At 48.2% G+C, this 19,719-nt stretch overlaps 1 protein-coding gene across 1 annotated transcript in view; it reads right to left on the reverse strand.

Moving 5' to 3' along the window:
• Nucleotides 1–5,204: 5,204 nt before the first annotated feature.
• TSHZ1 (teashirt zinc finger homeobox 1) overlaps nucleotides 5,205–19,719 on the reverse strand; it is a 16,099-nt gene continuing 1,584 nt past the window's right edge. Inside the window, exon 2 of the mRNA XM_015562681.1 lies at nucleotides 5,205–9,885. Coding sequence (XP_015418167.1) covers nucleotides 6,580–9,885 — 3,306 coding nt within the window. The 3' untranslated portion in view covers nucleotides 5,205–6,579. The remainder of the gene's footprint in view (nucleotides 9,886–19,719) is intronic.

Here is a 19,719-nt window from a genome sequence, read left to right on the forward strand (position 1 = left end):
AGAGTACCAGGAATTATCTGTGCATAAAGAAATTAAAAGAGAATATTTCCAGAGCAATTGAAGCCCATCTCCTGAACAATGACGACAGCTCCTCATTTTCGACAACAATAGAGGGCACGTAGGAGTCAGCTCATTAGAATATCTGTGGCTCTTTTCTGTTCTCTCTGCATTAAGCCCCCATAATGTCAGTTGTCACTTATTAATGACAATTAACTAGTAATCAGCACTGAGACTCTTCGAGGTGGTCTTTGCCTGACAGGTGAAGAAAGGGAACATTGCGGAGTGCCACGCGGTGACATGGAACCTTCAAAGGGAGCGCGGCATTTCCATAAATTACTTCAGAAAGAAATTTCCTTTATACATTCTCACTAACGCTTAAGGATCTTTAACCCTAGAGAGGCCACACTCCAATTCTCCTTTTGCAATGTCTTTCTTACCAAATGAAACCTGCGAACCATCTACGGTAGTTACAATTGGATCTCCATCGTCTCGTCCAAGACACTCACTCCACAGCCCACCTCGCTCCTCAAACAACTTAGCCTCTGCTATTCGGTTTTAGTTATGTCCAGACGTACATGTCACCTTAGTGACGTCCCTCCGTGACGCATATCCCTGCGCTGGTGACATCTCACCAGTGGCCACAGTGGTCCAGTGGCTGACTGCTCTCGGGCACATGCTCTCTCTTCACTCCCTCGTGATGCGGTGACAGGATGACCACAGCCTCTGGTCTGTGCAGGGTCCCCCCACCCCCAGTCGGAGCCCTCCTACCTCCCACCTCTCTTCCTGCTGGCACGGAGCAGGACAGCCTTCCCCACCCTGCACACAGGATCGACCATCTGAACACAGGCACCTACTTGGCACACACCTGCTCGCCTACGGGCCCTTCCTCCTGGTTTCTCTGTGATGCTAGAAGTGCCTGACTAACCTGAGGACTCGGAGTGGGGTTTTCAAGAAGGCAATATTTGGAGTGTGAGTAAGAAGGCTAAATGTTATCACTAGAAGAGAAACATATACATTCTGTCTTTGAGGAGTTGAGGCTCCAGAAAGGCCAAATTTGCCCTGAGAATGGCATGATGACACCTGGTAGCCAGTGTGCCCCTTGCTAGAAGTGCGTTGAGCAAGGGCATTGCCAATTTCACATGTTAAAAAGGTGGACTGCATCTATTCATGTCCAAACAATGCAATTAGACTATTCCCCTAAAAATGGAAACCACTGGCAAAGTGGATGTCATTCAAAGCAGTGATTCCGATATAAGACTGTCTATTCCTGATAGAGAATTCCACCCTAGAACAGGTGAGCCTCTGGAAACAGGCAACAAGGAGTTTAGAATCTAAATGTCTCAGGGGGGAAAAGGCGGCATGTTTTCATGAAAACAGAAATTTTAAGAAATGAAGGTCACCTGGAGACTCACTTTGTGACCCCTTTTTTAGAATAAAATCTATTGTTTCTTCCCAAGCACCTAAGGTGGTGGGAACACGCCATGTCGCCTGTCGCGCCCATCGTTTTGCAAGAAGAATTTCATGAGATTACAATGCTTCCCTGAAAACAAACAAGATGTTAGGCACTGTCACTGTCAGTTTCCAACTACCTAACCGGAACTTAAAGATGAGTGTACATGAGTGTATATTTAAGAAAACAATCGCCATGAAAAGAATTGCACTTTAAATGCCTTCCTATTTTAAAAATTTCGCTCACAGTAATCTGAAGTTTGAACGAAGTCCTTTCCGTCAGCTTGCAGATCACTTCAGATTTGAATGCCACCGGTGCCCACTGCCTGGTGAGAGAAGCGATGGAAAAGGAAGGTGTCCCAGTCGTGGCCCTGGGGTACAGCTCTGAGAGGTGGCGCAGTGTCGGTTGTAGGTGTTTGTTCTAATAAAACAACCAGAAATACTGAGTGGAATGTTCTTTGCACTCATTTCTAATAGTGAAAACTTGAGAAGAATCTAAATGCTGCTTTTTAAAATTCTATCTAAACCAGAGACCATCTCAATAAGATGAGAAATGTGTGATATTTAACGAAATGGGAAAATACTCATTATCTACTATCAAGTAAAGTACAAAAGGGTGTTCAGTGTGATCTCTATTTTGTAGAAGCATGACAGGAAAAAAGAAGATGTTACCACTAAAATATTAACAATGATTTTTTCATAGATGAAAGCAATCATTATTTTTATTTCCTTCTTTATGTCTTTGTGTTCCAAGCTTTGGGCAATGACTATATATTGCTTCTATTACAGGAGTAAAAGTTATGTAAAAAGCACAGGTACTCTCCAAATTTTACTCTTTTTAAGTTTACAATTCAATAACTGGCCTTCAACTTCAGAAAAATAATCAGAAAGGCAGTAAGATGAAATTTTATCTTGGAAGAAACCTTTATTTGTATGGACAGGTTTCTGAGAATTTGGAAGAAGTTTAGATATGTTTGACTAATGTAAGAAACTTTATAAAGATTACAAAATATGGAAATGTAGTGACATAAATTTTGAGTTAATTGCTTCTTTTTCATGCAATACCTAAAAGATTGTTTCTCTTACATAAAGTATTATCTACCATTATTTCATTGGCTTCCTACCTCTTTAAATGTTGACTAAATAACAATATATCTTAACCCAACACATTCTAAAGAATATCTCAAACCTTTTAGAATCCCACAGTTAAAAGAAAAAGTATGCCCGACCGTCGTGGTTCAGTGATTGAGTGTCAACCTGTAAACCAGGAGGTCACGGTTCTATTTTTGGTCAGGGCACTAAGTGGCCAGGTTGCAGGCTCTATCCCCAGTAGTGGGCATAGAGGAGGCAGCTGATCAATGGTTCTCTCTCATTGTTAATGTTTCTCTCTCCCTTCACCTCTGAAATCAATTTAAAAATATATATATTTTTAAAGTGTTTAGTTTTCAAGTAGGGTAACTTTTGCATGTGCACAAGGTCACCTAACCAATAGAAAACACTGGGCAGCCACGTGACTACCCACCCCCCTACAGCCTCCTACCGGTGGGCAGATGGCCAGCTCTCTCCAGCTCCTCGGGGGCCTTTGGCTGTCGAATTCTAGAAGTGGAGACCTGGTACCTGGGCTAAGGAAGGACTGGGAGAAACGCAGAGCACACTCGAGACTAGATGAAGGCGAGGATGGGTGCATGTATCCAAACACAGATGAAGGAAGCAGAACCATCTGTAAGGTGAATCCTCAAATTAGAGGTGACAACTGCTTCCCTGGGTTACTCACTGTCCGCCTACACAAATCAAGTTTTCACAGTACTAGGTAGACCTGTAGTCATTGAAGCTGCTACATATTCATAACAAACATTACTTAAACTTAGTTTTCAGGTCCCATAGAAAACAGGGCTGTCCTGTTTTTGCAACCTGAGGTGGGTTGCAGCTGGAAACCACGTGAAGAATGAATGTCTGCTCAGGGTGGCACTCACGTCCCTGTCCATCAGCATCACCTGAAACCCTCATCTGTCGTCCCCAGCCCACAGAAGCTACCCACCCCTGGGCCTGCAAAGGGGGCAATTAGGAGCACGGCTGGGGCAAAGCCAGAGCTTTGAGCTCAGGCTCAGGTTGTGTCAATTTCAAGCCCCCAGACCGTGGGCATCTCTGTGCTGGGCTGGGCTCCTCATCTGTGAGAACAGTGGAGTAACAGCCCCTCCCCATGCTGTGAGGCCCAAATGAGTTGCTGTGGGTGAAGCATCAAGGATGTCCCTGGCACGAAGTAGCATCCCCTAACTATAACTAGGTCCCCACCTCCAGCATCCGTATGAATGGTGGTAAGACAAATTAGTCTTGTACTATCTATCGGTTAGAGAACTGAGGTTAATGAATTAGAAAAAGAAAAAATTGCCCAACGGCATGGCTCAGTGGTTGAGCATGGTCTTATGAATCAGGAGGTCATGGTTTTTTTCCGGTCAGGGCACCTGCCTGGGTTGCGGGCTCGATCCCCAGTGTGGGGTGTGCAGGAGGCAGCCCATCAATGGTTCTCTCTCATCACTGCTGTTTCTAACTCTCTCTCCCTCTCCCTTCCTCTCTGAAATCAATACAATATATTTTAAAAAAGAAAAAGAAAGGAGGCCTGCATCTGTGTCTAGACGCCAGTGTCAGAACTCGGGTTGCAAGCAGCTTTCAAATAGCTCAGTGGCTGTGACACCGGGGCCCAATCCCCAAATGGCACCTCCCTTCACACCACGTGCCTGTGGCTCTTACTCTTCCTACTGGTGAAATCACATAATCATGTCTGTGGGCCTGTGGCAAAGAAAACCTAACCTCAGAGGATTCTCATTCAAGGACCCCATGTCCATCAGAGGCCTGTCATTCTTCTCCATCACCCCTGCAGCCCAAAGTACAGCCACCCAGTAACTGAACCCAAGTGGCTGAAGCTCCTAAAGGACGGAACTATTTACCAACGAAACAGGCGGGACAGTAACCCAGCTCGCCAGTGTCCAGGGCATTAGTATAGACTGTAAATAGGGCCACCTGGTCGGCCGTCCGGCTGCCCGCGGACAATGGGCAATAGTGGGCACAGCTCAGCTGCTCAGCTGCTTCCAAACAGAGCGTCCAAAGTCTACCCTTTCTCAGGATGTATTTAACGGAAATTTAAGCAAAAGGTAGGAAAAGAAATCTCCATGCCATGTCCTGAAGCGCTCCTGGGGTTTCCCTCAATACAGACGGAGCCATGGACCTCAGGGCTCAGTGCTCACAGCCTCACATGCCCAGGGGGCCCCCGGAGAGTCCTGGGTGCTCAGGGCAACCTGCAGAAGACTGGTTCCAAACCCTGAATCAGGCGACAGCTTATGTTTTAAAACTGCATTTTTTAAAGCACAGATAACAGACTTTCCTCTTTAGAGAATGCAGAGCTGGTCCCAAGGCCCTGGGTCTTCCCTGCCACCCCATCAAGCCCCCGGACGCCCAGAAAGCACACTGGGAACACCTGTAACTATCCATGTGGGCTCTCCACGTGCAGGCCTCAGGCTCTCTATGGACTAAACACCCATCACTCAACAGTTCAACTCAGTGGCACCCAGTGGAGTTAAAAATGCTAATTATCATTTCTAAAAGCGCAATACTTGTCATTTGAGTGAAGGCATGTCAGCACACAAATCACAAAATGATGATTCTGAGTGGGATTTCTGTTGGTCGATTGCATCAGCAAGACCTCTCGCTGCTGAAATAACATCTCCTGAGGTGGAAGAATGACGACATGACAATCGACGTAAACCAAGAACGGCGTGAGGATTTATTTTACAGTTGAGGAAACAGTGGATTTAATTGTGTGAACCCAAATGTACTGTACAATATTAATGACAGAACATCAAACATATAATTAATAGTGCCTTGCTTTGTCTTCATTTATTTATTTTTTTGTCTGATATACATGCATCTGGAGAGATGCAAATGCCAGTAAAATTTCTCTATTTAAATCAAGCTGCAGGAACTAATTTTTATTCAAAAATCGTGGTTTTACATTATATACACAGAAATTTAATATAAAATGACAATATAAAAAGTTAAAAGAGAAAGCATACAGCCAGAAGGTACAAAGAAAGTTGGATAGGTTAAAATGGTAGGATAGGTAACCATTTAGGATGGTAGGACAGAGGAGTTTTTAAGCGGATGCTGCCGATTTATAAGGGAAGTACTCCGACATTTGCCCCGTGTTTTGTTTTTTTTTTCATTTATCAATGCAGCGCGCTATAGAAAGGTCAGCTTGTACCAAAGCTTACATTTGTAAATAACTATAAACCGCAGTATTTTACAAGGAAAAAAAAAGAAATAGCATTTTTACACGTTTTAAATAATAGCTTGCATACTTTTTTTTCTTTCTTTCTTTTTTTTTTTTTTTTTTTTTTTTTGCCAAAAGTGGCATTTTCTTCAGCATCCAGAGGGTCTGGGCATAGTGGCAACTGGGGTGTTTGTTGTTAGTTTTTTGTTTTGTTTTTTGTTTTGAACGTGTGACGTTGTGGCTTCCTAACCCCGCAAGTCCTAGACAACTTCTGTCTTCCAACAGCGGCATGCATGTTCCCCTCACAAACCAGTCTGCATAGAAAAGCTCATTTTTTAATTATTAAATAAGTTTTGTGTCTGACACAGCTTTTGATCTGAATGAAATGCCTTTAAGCCTTTTCTTTTTTCTTTTTCTTTTTTTTTTTGGAGTGAAAGGCACAGAGATGCGATTACAGTCCCCAAAGGGTTAAATTTGACACCACTAGGTCCTATGACCTTTATTGTCATGGCAACTTTGTAATGTTTAGGATGTCTTTTTATCACTGTTATTTGTGTCTTTCTTTCCTGCTAAGTTGGTGTCTCTGAGTAGTGTGCCCCATCATTTCCTACAAAAGATAGTTTAACATCAAGAACAGATGTTGAAAATAAAGGTCAGACTTTGACTCACGGAAAAAGAAAAATGACATGCGCAATCAGACAAAGAGCATATAAATATAGCTACAAAACATGTGTAAGAAAAACCGAGGTCCAGGCAGGCCGTTCGGCAACCCAGGAAGGCTGATTTCGGAGGCTCAGGCCGGGCCTAGTGCAGTGTGAAGACGTTTAGTGCAATGTGCCGGGCGGGGTCCCTCGCGTACCTGGCCGCTACTGTTTCTCCAACTCTGTCACGTAGATCAGGTGGTCCTCCGGGGACTTGCCGTGGGTCTTGCTAAGGTGCAGTTTGACTGCGTGTTTGCTCGCAAAAGTCCGGTTGCACAGCTTACACTGGAATGTGGAGCCCAGATCGTCCTCGGCAGCCCCCACCGGGCCCACGGCCTTGTTGGCCAGGACCTTTGAGACACTCTGCTGGTCCTGAATCTGGTTGAGGGGCAGCTTGGAGAGGTCTTTCAAGCTGAAGCCCAGGTGCGTCTCTAGGTGACTGATGTACGTGGGCGCAGTTCTGAACTGAGAGGCACAATCGTTGCAGAAGAACACAGGGTGCCCTGTGTCCAGGTTCTTCAGGAACTTTGTCCCGCCTGTCCTCCTCAGCTGGTACTTGACGTTGGCCAGCCAGTGGCTGATGGTGGTCATGGAAAGCCCCGTGAACTTGGAGATGTGTACCCGCTCCTGCGGGCCCAGGTCCGACAGGATGTACTTCCCCTCGGGCGTCTCCCGCAGGCTGGAGGCGAACTGGGCCTGCAGGATGAGCAGGTGCTGGGGGTTCCAGTTGGACTGGCGGCCCTTCCGCTTATGAACAGGCGACAGCTCGTCCAGCGCCTCCTCGAAGCTGCTGGCATCGGCATCTGACTTCTCGGACACCGTGGAGGGCGTGGAGGACTTGGGGGTGAGCCGGCCCGTGAGGTTCTTCACCATGTCGGAGATGTCCATGAGCGCGCTCTCCCGCAGGGGCGAAGAAACTGCGTCGGCCACACCGGAGACCAGGGGCTTGCTCTTGGCCTTGGTCAGGTCGATGGGCTGGTCGCTGTTCTCGTAGTAGTAACGGTCGATGGCGTCGGCCTGCTTGGCGGGGGTGGCGGGGTACATGGGCTTGTCCAGCATGCTGTTGCTGATTTTGTACAGCATAGCCAGCGGGTCCAGCGAGGGGCTCACGGGCTTGGACACTTTGCCTAGGTGTGTGTTCATGATGGACTGCAGCGCGCTCAGAGGGCTGATGAACGACGGCTCCGGCGAGTGGTCCGTGATGATGCCCAGGCTGCTGCAGCCATTGGTGACTTTGGCTTTGAGTGGCTCAGTGCCATTGGGGGTGTGGGCCTCTACCGCACCCTCCTTCTTGGTCTTGCCCACCTCCACCTCCGGGCCCTTCTTCTGCTGGGTTTTGCTGCTGCTGTCCTCTGTCCTAGGGAAATCCTTATTCTCTTTGGCCACAGGGGACATGGCCTTGGTGGGTGAGCCCTTCTCCTTCTCCACGGGCCTCTCCTCTTTCTTCACGTTGACCTTGCCCGTGACCTTCTCCACCAGCTCCTCCATGGCTGACACGTTGCTCTTGTGGGGCGGCGGCGTGAGGCTCCCCGGGGAGTGCAGCAGTGCGCTGTGCTCCGAGGACAGCGACTTCACACTGCCGGCATAGGATGGCTGCATCTGCACGCTCTGCACGGCTGGCAGCGGCTTCACGGCGCCCGGCAGCTGGTAGGCCGCATGGATGCTGGGGTAGCCGCCCCACGAGGGCGCGCCGTTCTGGGCTTTGCTGATGGCTGTGGAGACCGTGTTCTCCAGGGACTTCAGGATGTCCACCCCGCCCTTGGGGCTGTCGTCCAGGTCCTCCTCGCGGAGGTACTGATAGAGCGTGGTGGGCTCAAACTTCTCGGAGGTGTCCTCGCTCTCCTCCTTGATCTTCTTCTCCGTGTCACCTGCCACTGGCACCTTCTCCTTGTCTGGTTCCTTTTTCTCCTCTGAGGTCGTGGACCCCGCCGGCGAGTCGGGCTGCTTTTTGATGTGGGAGGTGGGGAGCCGGGTGTGCGTGGTAGGGGGCAGAGGGATGGACTGGATCTTCTCCTCCACCACAGGGTCCAGCACCAGCTGCTTCCCCTTCTTGGAGGCGGAAGTGGTCACCTTCAGGAAGTGGCCAGTGACCATCATGTGGGCGGTGAGCTGCTGCAAGGTGTCGTGGGAGCTGCCGCACTCCATGCACTTGAGGATCTGCGCTTTGCGGGCCTCGAACTGCCAGGTGTAACTGGCGCCGTTCTGGTAGCCATAGCGGTTGTTGGGTGTCACGTAGGGGTTGGCGGTCTTCTGGTCCTTGGCTGACTCACTCAGGGCGGCCTCTGCGGCGACCCCTGCTGGCTCGGGGGAGCACGGGGACGCCAGGTCCTGAAGGGCTCGCTTTTTCGTGGAAGGGACCAGTTTGGTGATAGCTGGTACTGGCTCCTTCAGAGGCACTTTCTGGTAATGCTTAGTCTTGATCATGTGGACGCTCAGGTCTTGCAGGGACTCGAAGGAGTGGCCACAGTACATGCACTTGAGCACCTTCTGGGCATCCTCCTTCCCTTCCATTTCCATCAGAGAGCGCTTCCTGGGCTTGGACCACCGCTTGGTCTTCTCGGAGTCCTTGTCCCTGTTGTCGTCGCGGTAGTGGCCCGTCTCATTCATGTGCACCGTCAGCTCCACCAGCGTGTCGTAGGCGGCGCTGCAGTCCTTGCAGCGGAACTTGCTGGCGCCCGTAAACACCGAGCCGTACAGCTTGTTGTTCTGCCTGTAGAGCTGCACGGTGCTGAACAGGCTGGGCTCAGGCAGCAGCCCGTACGTGGACGTCTGCTGCAGCGTCTTGGCCAGCGCGGCCTGATGCCAGTCGTAGCCCGAGCCGCCGCTGTTGCTGGTGCTGGTGCTGGTGCTGGAACTGGTGCTGGAGCTGGAGCTGGAGCTGGGTGTGCTGGCGGTGGTGCCCGTGGTCCCCACCGTCGTTGTGGCGGGGGGCGTGGGGGTCGGGGTGGAGCTCTCCTTGGGGCCCACATCGTTGCTGCTGGCAGTCGAACTGGACTTCTTTAAATCCAGTGCTAAGCTGGACCAGCAGGACTCTGAGAATAAGTTCGCGTAGACGGCCTTGATTTGTGCCAGGCTGTCCTGGGGGTAGGAGGCGCTGTCTGGACCCTGTGGGTCCTCTTTGTCTTCTCTGGAGGAGGAGCTTTTGAAATGGGCGAGCTGGTCACTGTTTTCACTGAAAGGCGACCCGTAGCCGGCGTCCTGGTTGGTGGCCGTGCTGACAGGGGAGTCCTGGTAGCTCGGGGTCTCTTTGATCTCGGCTTCGTCGCCGCCCACGTAGTCACCGTCCTGAATGTCCAGGGACAGCCCATCCTCCTCCACGTTTTCTTCATCTATTTCTGCTGCCTTCAATTCTTCCTCGGGAACATAAGCTAGGGCAGAAAAATGACACACGGTGAGAAGTAAATCACGTTCAAGGACATGGCCTCCCCAGCACGCACACCATGTTTCTCCTCGAGCTCCCAGGTCGCAAGGCTATCACCTCTAAGTGACCACCCACTCTGCACCTCGGAGCCAGAAATCAGGTTACAACCAGGACAGCCTCTCTCCTGGGAGAAGACCCTGCAAGGAAGAAGCCTCAAGGGGAGGGCAAGTCCTTCTGAAGATGTCACATAGGGATGCAGCTGGGAAGGAAAGGAAGGAACCCCATCACCTGCTTCTGCAGGTTTCTTTCCTAAGCAATGACCTGCACGGCCCTCATGCCTTCCCACCATGTGGGACCTCGCTGTCAACTTTTAGGGCAAGGTATTCCATAGACAGAATTACACAGTTTCCCTAAGTATAAAGACTCCTCAGTGACAAGTGATAAAAATGCTCTGGCCCTCCCTCAAAAGGAGGCCACCTAGCACCCCAGGCCCCTGCCTGGAGGGAACAGACGTCATCCAGAGGGGACACCAGGCATGTGTCAAAGAGCCAGGTGGTACAAAGAAGCATTATTTGCAGGAGCCAAAGGGGGGAAACAACCCAAGTGTCCCCTGACAGGCAGAAGCATGGACAGGCAGAATATGGCATGTTGTGAAAAGAAAGGAAATCCTGACACCTGCTACAACATGGATGGGCCTGAGGACACTGCGCTCAGTGAAACGAGTCAGTCACAAAGGACACATACTGTGTGATTCCACTTACATGAGCACCCAGAGGAGTCAGATCCGTAGAGACAGAACGCAGAGGGTGGGTGCCAGACTTGGGTGGGTGCCCAGGAGCTGTTTAATGGGGGCAGAGCTTCGGTGGGAAGGAAGAGGTGAAGTTCTACTGGTGGCAGGTGTGATGGCTGCACAGCGATGTCACTGAACTGGACACTTACAAATGGCTAAAATGGCAACTTTTATGTCATGACTATTTTACCACAATAAAAAAAGGCTCTGATTTTAACAAGGCCAGTAGTGTGTGCTCGGCAGCCTAGTCCAGCCTACGTGGGCACGGCACACTGACTTCCTGATTGAAGGCAGCATTTCCCAGGGGACACTGCAAGATATTGACAGCTGTCCTGTGAGTGAGAGGGTTGGAAGGCATCTAAATCATTAGATAAAACCTGACATTTTTGCTGCAGGACATTTTACATTCTTTAACGTCGTGTGCCATACCTTGTTAATCCCCCAGGGACATAAAATGGCATGCCTCGCCTCTTATTGACCAATCTATTTTACTTACTTTTTATTATTTCCATTATTTTTTGAGGGGATAACTATCTGAAGTAGCGTTCCATTAACTACTTGGGAAACTGGGGGTTAAGATATTTTCCAGAAAGGCTCTATTAAAATACACTGATATGACCTGAGAAGGGTGTCTCATTAAATGTAATCACTCATTATCACATTATCAGAGCCGGATCCTAAGGGAATGTGGCAAAGCGCACTCATGTTTCAGGGATGGTTGAGAGGACAGACAGAGACCATCTTGTGTGCCCAGGGGGCGTTAGCGGGGCAGGCAGGCGACAGGAGAGCTTCAGCACCTGCGGATGGAGGACTTCAGATGCCAGCGGCAAGCACTCCAGAGCGGGGGCACACATAGTCACTGTAAGCGCACACACACCCGTGCACACGCACAGCCAATGACAACCATGCCTGCTGCCCAACGGGCCATTTTCATTTGATCATCTCCCTCTAACCCGCAGGACCTGCCAGGTGGCATCACCAAAATGCCTATTTTGCAGATGAGAAAAACTGAATCTTGGAAAAGCTGACTGACTTTCCCAAGTTACATGGGAAACAGTGGATACAGGACTGGAATTTGGGTCACCTGACCTCCAGTCCCAGATGTTGCCACCCAGCCACCATCAGCACCAAGTCACTGTCCTTTGTCCTGTCAGCATCCCATTGCCAGTGAAACCTCCAGGAAACGTTTTCGGATGAGTCAGTAACCAAAAGTAATTCTGTGCTGAGTATTCAGAAACCTTGGATGTCAACTAAAATTGAAAAATAAAAAATTATTTTTAAAAAACTGGATGGAAAGAGATTAATAAATTCCTTGAGAATAAAAAAAAATATTTAGAAACTTCTCATGTGCCAGTCATGCTGCTACACATGAGAGAATCTTGATGAAAGAGAGTAAAAGGAGAGAAACTTTAAAATGTTGACACCCTTCAGTCCAATAATTTTACTTTCAGAAGCAGAGTCTAAAGACATGAAATGCAGACCATACATGTGCACAAAGAGGCTTCATGGTAAGTGACTACCATCTAAACAACCTTCCTAATGCTGCGACCCTTTAATACAGTTCCTCATGTTGTGGTAACCCCCAACCATAAAATTATTTTCGTTGCTACTTCATAACTGTAATTTTGCTACTGTTATGAATCGTAATGTAAATATCTGATATGTAGGATGTATTTTCATTGTTACAAATTGAACATAATTAAAGCATAGTGATTAATCACAAAAACAATATGTAATAATATATGTTTTCTGATGGTCTTAGGCGACCCCTGTGAAAGGGTCGTTCAACCCCCAAAAGGGTCGCAACCCACAGGATGGTGACCCACAGGTTGAGAACCACTGAAAACCATCAGCAGTGAGCAGCGGTTTAGTCATCTGTAGTTTAGTCCTGTGATGCAATATTGTCCCAACATAATGAAGTATGCTTTGATGACATGGGCAAAGTCATTAGATGAAAATGGCAAAAGACAAAACTGCGCACAGTGGAAAAAGCCCTTTAAAGAATGTTGGTCGCAGTTATTTATAGCTGGTGAGTGCCTAGGTCATGTGTGGAGTGAGGTGGCTGTTGATAAGTATCCATACTTTCAAAATCTCCTTTGCTGTTTTCAGCTTAACAAATATAATAAATAAATACAACTGTCCATTTGACACCATTTCTGGAACAAAATAGTTGGCAGCCACTGGCCAGACCCTGAAATGAGGGAGCCCGGGAGGGCAGGGCCCAGCCTGGGGAGGGAGTGTGGGCCGGGCTTTGCTTATTCTTACCATTTTTGAAAATATTAGAAAGTAGTCCTAAAAAAACAACAACGAATAAAAAGAAAACAATAACAAAAAGAAAATATTAAAAAGTAGAGGGGAGGCGAGAACACTGAGGGCGTGGATGGTACTAGGGCTCCTATGGGTCTGTCCCCCAGATACCCAACCCTCCTATCCGGCCCCTGCATTCCTGACCCACCTGGGAGCTGCCCAGAAGGGGAGGAGGATGCTGGGGCCTCAGATGGGAGCAGCTGCAGGGACCCTCCGGAGCCACCAGCCCAGCAGCTCAGTGGTCACCTGTGGCCCAGGTCAGCCTTCAGTCTGGGCTCACATGGGGCAGAGGCCATGGTTCTGGTTAGCAGCCTTCCCAAGACCTGGAGGGGAGGTAGTGAACAGATGATGAGACTGGGCTGGGAAATGGCGGATCCCATCCCTCCTCTCCTCACGAGCTTGCAGAATTGAGAGTTGGCTGTGAACGAGGAAAACAGATATGGAGAGGTGACAAGTAAACAGCCCAGGTCTCCGGCCCCTGCTTGGTTACTGGCTTACAGTAAATGCCATGCTTTGCTATTGTTGTGCCACCTGGTGAAGCTATACAATCAGACCAAATTACATGTTTATCTACACCAAACTAGGTCTTACACCTGCAAACGTGATATCCACGAACAGATGGCCATTATATCAAAATACACGGACTCCAAGGGGCCAACTCCCAAAAGGGGCCCCCACACACCTGAGGGGTGAATGCCCAGCCTCAATTCACGGTAGAATCTTGCAACACACTTCCTTCCAAATCTATAATCGGTCACTTGGAGAGTCACTTCACCTCTGTTTCGGAGACAGTGAGAGGTTTTAGTCAAAGTTAGAAAATTCTGAGAAATGAAAAAGGCAGAGAACACAGACACGGAGCTGATTCCTCCCTCCTCGGAAAGGACACCAACATACAGGCAGCATATCCGTCCATCGGACGTGAGTTACGGTTTTTTGCAGGATGTTTGACTCTCCTGAGAGAAGAGCTGAGAGGCCACTTCTGCTCTGACATCAGGTGAGCAAACATTTTTCTACCACTTTGGCCAATGTCAGTTGCCCTGTTCCAATCATGAAAGCACCTGATTCATAACTGAATTACTTCTTTACTTAAAACCCAACAGAATCCATTTTTAAGAATCACAATAAAATGGCCTCTGGTTTTTACCCAATTCTAATTTAATTAGGTATCCACAGGTAACTTCCTGAACATAAATACAATTTCTCCTTCTCACGGCCTCAGAATTTAATTTCAAGTTAAGTGAGAAATGAGACGCCTCATTTTGAGGCCCCTCCCAATGAGCACATCAGGTCTGGAGTTGGCCGCATGTTACAGCAATATAATTATACAAGTGGAGAGCCCAAATTAGAGCTTAAACCATTATTGAAAAGACCAAAAGCTTTTCTGGTTTTCAGCCATGTCAGGAGGAAAAAGAAGAGAAAATAAAGGAGAACCTTGAAAAATTAAAGAGAAGTGGAAATGAAGTGAGGAGAGCAATCATGAGGACAGGACCTGTCCTCATGATTGCCTCTGCATCTGAGGGGCGACACACCCCTAACAGGACCCAATTGGAATTATAGGTAAGTCACCCTGATTGATACCATTTAGAATCCAGTGAGGGACCTTGCATGAAATACTTCTCCACGCCACACAGCTGAAACCCAGCCATTAGTACCCATCCACGCCCTGTACACCATACACCTGGCCTTCACGAAGGACATCTGGTTATCATGAAGGAGCAGCAATGACTGTCTCTGGACCCAGTCACTTTGCCCCTCAGCACTGGCACCCTGAGGTTCTCCAACAAAACGGCCCCTGTTAGAAAGTGAGCCATGCTGCTTTCGCTAAGGGTGTGGCCGCGTGAGAGATGAGGGGAGAAAGGGTTCCAATAGTTTCTGAACCCCACACAGGACTTATGTCCCAGGACTTTCCCCCTTGCCTCTACCCCCATCTCTTTGCATTTCTGGTGCTTCATCCTTTATTTTAGACAAATTAGCACAGGAGAGAAGAAGGGAAATGGGAAAGTCAACCCTTGAGGGTTGGGGCATGGAGTGAGCAAGTGTGCGCACACCCAGACCCACAGGGATTGACTGCAGACTAACTTTCTTTCCAAAGAGTCGGGGAGTCTTTTTCTTTAAATTAGCTACAGTCACATAGAAATTATGTACCAATGGGTCACACCACAAGCTAACATGCCCCACATAGTTACTTCTATACACACCACCTGACTTCCTTGATAGTCCCTTCATAACCATAGTGGTGTCTGAACTAAAGTTGCATCCATGCTGTCATCATGACAGGCAACATCTGCTCTTACTGTAACAATTATGCTTATTTTCTATAGAATTCACTATTATCAGTGAATTCTCATAACCGTGTTCCTAGATGCTTTTTAAAAAGTTTAGGCAGAGGGAGAAAGGGAGGAAGGGAGGGCGGGCCAGGACTCATAGAAACTTCTAAATTTGGGTCATTATTTGTCATGATCTTTATTTTCATCACAAGCTACAATGTTCTAAAAAATCTCTAGCTCGTATGCATTCAAATGTACCAGAATGTTCCATAGCATTTGTAGAAATTTTTATTTCCGGTGATGAAATTATGAGAACAATATACTTCAACAGGTAAATGAGTGCAATTTTTAAACTGAAAAAGTGTTCTGAGGTAGGCTCCTGAATCTCAGAAAAGAAAGTAAACCTGACATGTGCTTTTCCCTAAAACTGTCCCCCTGGGTGCTCTCGGCTCCCTGCGGCCCTCACCCCGCCACCTGGAATCTGATGAATGAGTGTGCTTGGGGATGGTACCTGCAGCATGAAATTCCCCTTTTACAATTACTTACAGAAACAAATGACCTCCCAATCAAATAAAACAAAACCTCCACATCATTATTTTTGCTTTCTTTCTGTGTCAACACAGCTTTGCCTTCACTCCCTGCCCTTTCTGAGCCTGGCACGTGGTGTGAGTGTGAAACTGAGCACACATCCCATGTGACATGGGATGCCAACATGTCAACAGAGGGAGGATGGTCACAGCAGCCTTACAGACCTGGAGGACACCACAGGAAGGCCCTCACAGCAGTCCCTGCAATGTAGGAGAGAAACCAGCCTCCGTGTGCTAGCATGGGAGTGCATGCATATATGTATGTGTATGTGAGCATATGTGCCTATGTGGAGAGTGCATGTGTGGGTGTGTGTGCATGTGTGCGTGCATGCATGGGTATATAAGTGCATGCGCATGTGTGCACACACGTGAGTGTGTATGCATGGTTGTGCATGTATGTGTGGCTGTGTGTGCATGTGGGAGGTTGTGCATGTGTGTACATATGTAGCTATATGTTTTATGGGTACGTGTGTGAATGTATGTGTACATGTGCAAGTGTGCGTATATGTGTGGGTGGGTATACATGTGTGGGTGTGCACATGTGGGCATGTGTACATGTGTGGGTGAGTGTGCATGCATGGGTGAGCAGTGTATACGTGTGTGTGTGCATGCAAGAGTGAATGAAAAATTAAAACCACATAGACCCTATTTTTCCAAAATGGGAATGAGACAATTGGATCTTATGGTTAGATTTCACTTTTCTTAAAAAAATTAAATCTTGTTAATATTTTTTGTCATAAAATGTGCCTTTGGATGTCAGCATGTTCCTGAAGGCGTGCTGTCACCTGGAGCAGCATGAAATTCTGTGCATTCTAATAAGAGTAGACATATGCGATGTGTATGGTCCACGCTAGAGCTGAATCTGATGCTAGCATGTGCACCCTGATGGTTTACAGTTAAATGCACACAGTGTCTGAAAAAATGTGTCCATCTCAAAGTGTAATTATACAATGAGGCACAAGCATCTTATCTTCAGCAAATTAGATAAAAATTATGTTCTCAAATCACAGCCCAACGTTTTTTAAAACATCTTTGTTTCTTTGAAGAAAACAAGATTTACTCTGTTCAACAGTCATGTTAAGACTTGGGAAGCAACAGCTGTATTTGTTTTTTAAGCTAAATGTAGTCAAGTTCCAAATTCCCTCGAGTCTCAGTAACATGGGCTCTGAGCAATTAGGTTTGTGTCCCCTCCCCGAACTGGCACTACATCTGCATCCCAATTATGCACAACCTAAGGTGTCTCCCCAAACCGTCCTGTTTTCCAGTCCAGGAGGCAAAGTCTCCAGAATGCCACCTCCTCGCCATCGTTGTCCGTGGACAAATACTGGTAAGTAGGAGCAGCAATCCAAAGTGGGCTTTCCCTGAACAAGATATGCTTTCTAAAAGTCAGCTTTACCACTATCCTTCAAAACCCAGCAGGTCCCCCCGGCTACTCAGAATACCCATGCACACGCAGTATCACATACGTGTCATATCGGCTCCACCTCGACTGGACATCCCCATGGAAAGTGAATGACATAACGTGTTCCTTCAATGGAAGGGACTCAGCTTCTGCCATGCCCCCCATTTTGATATTTGGAATCATTCAGATTCTGGCAGTTAACCTAACAGGCCAGCTGACTACATGTTCCCATTTTTAACTCACTTGGATTTTAAGCAATAGCGTCTAGATCAGTGGTTCTCAACCTTCCTAATGCCGCGACCCTTTAATACAGTTCCTCATGTTGTGGTGACCCCCAATTATAAAATTATTTTCGTTGCTACTTCATAATTGTAATTTTGATACTGTAAACAATATGTAATTATATATGTGTTTTCAGATGGTCTTAGGTGACCCCTGTGAAAGGGTCGTTCGACCACCAAAGGGATCGCGACCCACAGGTTGAGAACCGCTGGTCTAGATAGAAGAAAGGTGGTAACATGGGAAAATACAACATATGAATACAGCAATTCAGTCTGAAAATACATTGAGTAATCCGCATTAATGAACTTGAATTCACACTGCTGCCACAGGACCCTTGGCGTCTGAGGGTCCCTCCTGCGAGACAGCCTGCGACTTCGCCTGAGGCACAGTGCCATGCGGAGGAGACACAGGGAAAGGGGCCTGAGTTCCAAAGTTACAGACATTCAAGAGCCCCAGCAGTTCAAACACAATGGCTCTGCTTCACACGGACAACTAAGGAAGCAAAGGGACTGTCTAGGCCAGTTGTTCTCAACCTTCTGTCCCTTTAAATACAGTTCCTCATGTTGTGACCCAACCATAAAATTATTTTCGTTGCTACTTCATAACTGTAATGTTGCTACTGTTATGAATCGTAATGTAAACATATGATATGCAGGATGGTCTTAGGCGACCCCTGTGAAAGGTTCGTTCGACCGCCAAAGGGGTCGCGACCCACAGGCGGATAACCGCTGGTCTAGGCGAAGAGAAGGCCATGGTGAAAGTGGACGTTTATAACTACAGGGACAGGAAGAAAGCCGAGTCCGAGTCCTGCCTTTCAGTCCCTGAAACAGGGTCCTCAGAAACGTCCGGGGGCCACGCTGGGGTTCGCCAGCTGGAGAGAACGCTTCCTGGGTCTATCAGAGGGGAGACAGGCCCTGGCCACCCGGCCGGCTCCCTGTCCCTGTCCCTCCCTCAGTCACATCACTAGCAGAGGTCTGTGAGGGGCGCCGTGCATGCGTGGGGAGCTCTGCAGCGATTCTAATCTCCGAGATTTACTGACTCCTCCTCATCATGTGATAAACCCTGTGTCCCAGCATTCTCATTAGCGCTCCATCACCAACGGAGCGCAGATGAATCAGTCCGGATGATTTCATTGAAGTGTTCATTTCCATCCCTGCCGGCAACATCAGAATGGGAGTATTTAACCTGGTTCCATTACAAATACAAATGACCGTGAAGGGTAGGACAGATGTTAAAATCACGCCACACAACCGACTTCCATCCATTCTTCACGGGGAGGAATGCTGCGAGATCCCAGGATCCGCCTCCAGGAGGATCTCCGGTCCCTGATTTCATTAGCGTTACTCATCAGCATTTCCCTCGCTTTCTTCATGAGCGTTCCCAGGCTAGTCAGGCTCATTTAATTTGGAGAAGGAAGCCTCTGTCAGTGATCTCGGTTTGATCAGGTGTGCGGTGGGGACGGGCGAGGGAGACGGGGGGGGCGTGCCGAGACACAGGCTGGGGGAGAGGAAACAATCTTGTCGAAAATGTTACCTTTCCAACATGAATGATGAAAGAGAAGTCAGTTAGAGACGTGGGGACGCAAAGATGGCTGTCACTTCGGATCGACACTGGCACGACTCACCTAGACAGGTGACACTTTGGTAGAGCAAACGCCCCCTGCATTATTGAGCAGAGGGTGACGGGGCTCCAGCAGGCTGGGCCCCAACGCCTGGGGCACCCGGAGACACGGATTCAGCAGGTGCATGGATTCCGCTCCTCATTTGCATCCTTCCTAGAAGCGGCAGACACGGTCTGCGGCTAAATGAAGAGAAGGTGCTGGCATCTCGGCCCAGGCTCAGCCTCGAGCCCTCTTCGTGGTGCTTTTCTCTGAGGCTGCGACAATGCACCCTAATTAGGGGGTGTCAGGGCCCCTACCCTCGCCATCATTTTCCTTCTAAGAAGTTTACCCTAAGCCACTATTCCTAGTCCAAGGACATTTCCTTTTCGATCGCTTCCGAAAGGCAGCCAGTGGGGCCCTGAGTCCGCTTGCGACCACGTGCTGGAGAACATACAGGGTTTGGTCACGACAACTTCCAGGAAAAGGTTTTAAAACAGAAACAAAGCAGACTCTGTCCTGGCTGTCCCCACAGAAGGGCCTTTCTCACCACGACCAGCCAAGAGGACCCTCCGCTCCCGGCCTCTAATGTCGCTCCTCCCTTCCCGCCCGCCTCCTTCGGTTCGGCTCAGAAAGCCGCTTGGAAAGAAATGCTGAGCATGTTTAAATTAGGAAGAAAAAGGGAAGAAAAATATGCAGCGGGCCAGAGAGA

Source organism: Myotis davidii, unplaced genomic scaffold (assembly GCF_000327345.1).
Source record: "Myotis davidii unplaced genomic scaffold, ASM32734v1 scaffold96, whole genome shotgun sequence".
Classification (NCBI taxonomy): domain Eukaryota; kingdom Metazoa; phylum Chordata; class Mammalia; order Chiroptera; family Vespertilionidae; genus Myotis; species Myotis davidii.